Below are 5,691 nucleotides of genomic sequence, written 5' to 3' on the forward strand. Positions count from 1 at the left end.
AATACAGCCAAAAAGGAGGGACAAAAAAAAAAAAAAAAAAACATGGTTTTAGATAAGCCATGGAATTAATCAGCTAAGAATAATAACGTACGTGGCTTGTTTAATTTGATCCTAGAAGACGAAGCTTACTCCAGGTGAGCCAAAAAGTAAATGGGTAAAATATACAGTAATACTTTTTAAGCTAAAAAAAAAAAAAAAAAAAAAAAAAAAAAAAAACTGAAATTGATCATGTACAAGCCGACCATCAATTTAATTGGTGGCATGGCCGGTTTGTCCACAACTATAATCTTTAAATTTCTGTACTTATTTTTTTGAGAGTATAAATATTGACCTCATTATTAATTACTAATAATTAATCCCAGAGAGTCAAAATCATGCATAACGTAGTAGGAGAAAATCGATGTGCTTTCTAGTAAACTAGCCAGTACGCTGATAAGGGGTAGAATCTAAGGTTGTGTGTTTCGGTTATAGGAAAAGTTGTCGAGAACAGGCTGGTTATTGAAAAAATAAATAATAATAAATAAATAAAAAGACAAGGATCGGGCACAAGAGGAACAGAATAGTTAATTATCCCATGTTTTTCACATTTGTTTTCAACATTATTTAATGTTATATAGTAGTAGATTATTAAGTTTTTTTCGGTTTCAAGACATTCAGTCTATAAATAGCTCTTAAAAGACATGGTGAGGGTCACAAGAGAAAGCGACTATAAGAGAGTCTTTTCTTTGATTGGTAAGAAGTTCAGCAGATATGGGAATAAAGAATATTGGTTTGGTCCTAGCATTATTCCTAGGTTTTTTGTTTCTGGATGGGCTGTTTCTTTGCATGGCTGATCACCACGAAATCACCTTTGATGTAAGTTTTCTTGCACTATACTGCTTGCTCCTTGTAAAAAACATAGACACTAGTTGAAAACTTTATAGTTTAATTGTATTCTAACAAGTACATTTACGATTCAAATCTTCTTATCTTTCACTAGTGCCGGCTCAATGGGTGAGCGAAATAGGCAACCGCTTGAGGCCTCCAATGAAAAAAGGTCCCTAAATTTTTACCAATAGAGATATTCTTATACTAATAAAATTATTAATTAAGCCCTAAATATTCACCAATAATAAAAAAAATTGTTGTTTTTTATCAAAGAAAAACCAGTTAAAGAAAAATATTTTCATTGGATTTAATCTCTCACACATAAATGTTAAAAGAACTCATTAATCTTGTACTAGTAAATAAATTTATACTCAGATTCTATTTAGAAATATCAAATATATAACTTTATTAAAATTTTCATTCATAATTTTTTAGTATTTGGTTACTTCATTCAATAAATAGTGTTTATTTTTTTGTATAGTCATTGAATAATGCGATGAATTTGTTTTAATTTGTAATTTTTTTCCAAAAAAATAGATTTTAAATTGAAAAAAAAACCAAAAGTTAAATAAATATTCTATTAATATTTAAAGTATAAAAATAGACCTCACTTAAAGTTGTTACTTTAGGCCCCACAATATCTTGAGCCAGTCTTGTCTTTCACTATTGCATTTTTGTTTTTGTTTTTGTTTTTTGTTTTTGTTTTGTTTTGCTTTGTTTTTTTTTTGTTTTGTTTTTTTTTTTTTTTTCATTTAAACTAAAGGATCCAATTGTGAAGGGCCTGAATGATCTTGATGAATTTTCTTTTTTAAAATTATTTTTTCCTCCTTCTAATAGTGTATCATTTAAATATAAATATAAATATAAATCGTTTTTGCAGCTGGAGATGAAACCTTTTAACAAGCTGTGTAACGGGACCATCAACAAATTGGTTGTGGACGGCTTCCCTGGCCAACAAATTAATGTCCGCAGAGGCGATACGGCTTCTATTACCGTTAGGAATAACGAAGACTATAATGTTACCATTCACTGGTAATAACCTCTCTCTCTCTCTCTCTCTCTCTCTCTCTCTCTCTCATATTGAAGACTGTTGGTGATAATGCAATAAAAATTATAAGAAAATTTAAAATTAGAATAAAACTATTCAGATGAGACCAGCAAATCTTTCTCTGGTTTAAAAGATGTTCGAGCCATTTTATGATTGGCAAAGCTCATAATCCAGTACAAATGCAACATAGCTTTTATCTGATTTAATTGATCTTTCAGGACACAACAACTTGATTGAATTGTCATTAACTTAAGAAAATTATAAATTTACTACTAAAGCGAAAAGTCTTCCAAATAAATATATTTTCTTTATCCAAATACATTAAATTTTCACGTATATAATATTATTTGCAATATATGCGACAATTACACAGTATATTTTTATATATTGCTTTAATTAAGGGATTATGCCAATGTGTTTATTTGTATGATTGAGAAATATAACCAATTTTTTTTCATATAAATTTTATTGTTCACTTCTAATGATTGTTCTTTATCATGGACACCAATCGGTTTTTGATGTAAGCGGGAATTAAATTTTAGATCTCTTATTCAACCATCATAGATTTTAACAGTTGAACTAACTGGAACCCATAAGTTGAAACTCTTAAAAAAAAGTTCTAATCTCTTGGATGTTGGATCAAACCAACATTTGAAAGTTGAAGTTCTTAGCAACACCCTCCTCCCCCCCCCCCCCCCCCCCCCACCCCCACAAAAAAAATAATAATAATAAAGAAAGTGATCATGATTTACTAATAAACCGATGGAAGCTTTAATTTTGGTTCATCATACCATAGAATTCCTTAGATAGAGTGCATTAGTTTTCCAACTGATTTCAAATAAATAGTTGTATTGACCATTAAAACATAAACAATATTATTTTTTATAAGAGCAATTATATTCAATACAGTTGTGTGTTAGAATTCATTTAGGAAACATAACGCAATAGGTCTAAGAAACAGTAATTAAAATTTACAAAAATAAAAATAAAAAACAAGAAAAAAAGCTCCTTTTCTAAACATTACCATATTGGTTTCAAAATGGCACCTAGCTAGCTAGCCATTAACAAATCAGCATTATGAAGTAAAGATGATATAAAAATTGATGAATGTCAACTCATACATTTCTTTACAGGCATGGATTATCGCAACGAAAAAATCCATGGTCAGATGGTCCTGAGTATATTACACAATGTCCTATCCAACCAAAAAGTGAGTTCACTTATAAGATTAAATTTGAGGATGAAGAGGGAACTCTATGGTGGCATGCCCATAGTGACTGGGTACGTGCCACAGTACATGGTGCCATTGTTGTTAAACCTGCTGAGGGAACAACTTATCCATTTGATGAGCCAGCAGACGATTTTGTAATCATACTCGGTAAATTAATTTCTGTCTGGAAATTTTGGGTCCAGTATAGGATTGCGTTGAACATATACACGTAGAAAATAAAAACATATTAACATTTATCTAAATCTTAACCTTACTTGCTGCAGGGGAATGGTACAAGAGAGACATGAACTCAACGGTCATTGATACCTTGGAAATAGGAGGTGATCCAGACAAATCAGATTCTTACACTATCAATGGTTTTCCAGGACCTCAAGTCAACTGCCCCAGTGGTATGAAAGATTATATAAATATATAATTCCTATAAGAATCAACGTTTTACCAGTCATATCATCATCAACTATTGCTAAGATAATCGAATGATAATTTTGCATAATATAGAATTAACATGACCCTTCAAGCACAGCACATGTTAGCTCCCTTTTTCGCTTATACTTGTTGTTGGAGATCGGTTTTGAGATCATTAAAAAAGAAAAAGATGTAGAGCTAACTAGAGATCTATGATTTGATATATTGTAGTTAGTACAATAGATCGATACCCATTTAGCTAGGAGCATACAAAATTAATTTAAATTTTGTGTGACGACGACTCATCATAATTAATTAATTTGATGTTGCAGAAAGTGCATATAGTATTATGGTCATACATGGCAAGACATATCTTCTCCGCATAGTGAATGCGGCGATGAATGAAGAAATGTTCTTTGGAATCCAAGACCACAACATCACAGTGGTGGGTCAAGATGGCGCATACATAAAGCCCATAGACACCAGTTACATCATGATTACCCCAGGACAAACAATGGACGTGTTGCTCAAAGCAGACCGTCCGTTTGGTTCCTATTACATGGTTGCTACCCCTTTTTTTGATTCAACGGCTCCGTACGATGCAAACGTAACTTCAGGAATTGTGCATTACGGTGTGGAATCAGCTGTGAGTCCTAGTCCTAGTCCTGCAACAGACAACTTCCCTGTCTATCCATCATTCCTTCCTCGTGTCAAAGCTAGGGAAGCCGCAGACGACTTCACAAAAAGAATAAGGTTTCGGGAAACTCCACAACTACCGATGGATGTCCCAAAAGAAATTGATGAAAGAATCTTCATCACAGTTTCTGTAAATGAGTTGCCTTGTGAAAAACTTAATTCCTGTGGAGCTGGGGCAGATGGTAATAGCAGGCACTATGCAAGCTTAAACAACATAAGTTTGCTGACCCCAACAAGGGATATATTGGATGCATACTACGAGTATTAAATTTCTGCCTTTATTTCTACTCTTGTCATAAATTATTACAAATAATAATTAGTCGAGCTCATATATACATGATTATGGACACTAAGTACTATTTCCACCACTGATATTTTGCAGCAACTTTATCGCCAATGCCCCTTCTCCTGCTCCTCTTCCTTTTGACACTGATTTTCCGGCTTTTCCTCCTACTACTTTTGACTACACGGGAGCTAATCTGCCCGAACCAACCATGTTAGGGACCAAGGTATTGATGATAGAGTATGGTAAAAATGTGGAAATAGTGTTCCAAGGGACTAATATTGGGAATCCAGAGAACCATCCAATGCATCTTCATGGTTATAGCTTCTACTTGGTTGGGACGGGTTGTGGGAACTTTTACACGGACGACCCTAATTACCATCATGATTACAATTTAGTTGATCCACCCAAAGTTAACACAATTGGAGTACCCAAAGGTGGTTGGGCTGCGATTAGATTTAAAGCTGATAATCCTGGTAATCTCACTCTCTTTCTAAATATGTTTCTGTGCGCGCGTGCATAATTCATTTTCACTGACATGGATGCATGATTTATATTTTCAGGGGTTTGGTTTATGCATTGTCATTTGGAAAGGCACGCCAGTTGGGGTATGGCCGGAGTCCTCATTGTGAAGAATGGAGAACAAGAAGATGAAAAAATGAATGGTCCTCCATCTGGTGGTATGCCTAAATGTTGAGTCTTTTAGAAAATGATTCGGTCCAATTTCTATGTGCCACCTCCATGTGCCACCTCCAACTGTTTTGCATGTTACTGTTTAGTTTGTTTTAGAAAAATGTTTCGGTTCAATCTCTAAGGGGCACCTCTAATTGGTTTGCCTGTTTGTTTAGTGTGTTTTAGAAAATGTTTCAGTGTGATCTCATAAGGACTCGAAGAATGGAAAGCGTATTGAATTAGGTCTTTTAAGACACTTTCATTTTTTGATATAATTCTCCTTCTAATAGTATTTCATTTAAATACAAATATTCATCCTAATTGCAACTGAGAGAGAGTTGTTACAATTCTGTGTAACAAAAGCAAGGAGTCCAAATCTTCTGTCTTACTTTTCCTCCTTCACTCTATACTCTACCAATAAAAACTTGCCACGTGTTCACTTAATTAATTAGATACTACTATTGATTAATAACGGCAGTATTAATAAGT

The 5,691-nt window shown here is 33.4% G+C and overlaps 1 protein-coding gene across 1 annotated transcript; it reads left to right on the forward strand.

Annotated features, from left to right (window-relative positions):
* The first annotated feature begins 707 nt into the window (after positions 1-707).
* On the forward strand, positions 708-5,464 carry LOC126713520 (laccase-14-like). Its single transcript, XM_050413279.1, has 7 exons — positions 708-855; positions 1,748-1,899; positions 3,049-3,293; positions 3,410-3,535; positions 3,884-4,508; positions 4,630-5,006; positions 5,094-5,464. The coding sequence occupies exons 1-7, from the start codon at positions 751-753 to the stop codon at positions 5,225-5,227; spliced, it is 1,764 nt and encodes a 587-aa protein (XP_050269236.1). The 5' UTR covers positions 708-750; the 3' UTR covers positions 5,228-5,464.
* The last annotated feature ends 227 nt before the right edge of the window (positions 5,465-5,691 follow it).

Source organism: Quercus robur, chromosome 2 (genome assembly GCF_932294415.1).
Source record: "Quercus robur chromosome 2, dhQueRobu3.1, whole genome shotgun sequence".
Lineage (NCBI taxonomy): Eukaryota > Viridiplantae > Streptophyta > Magnoliopsida > Fagales > Fagaceae > Quercus > Quercus robur.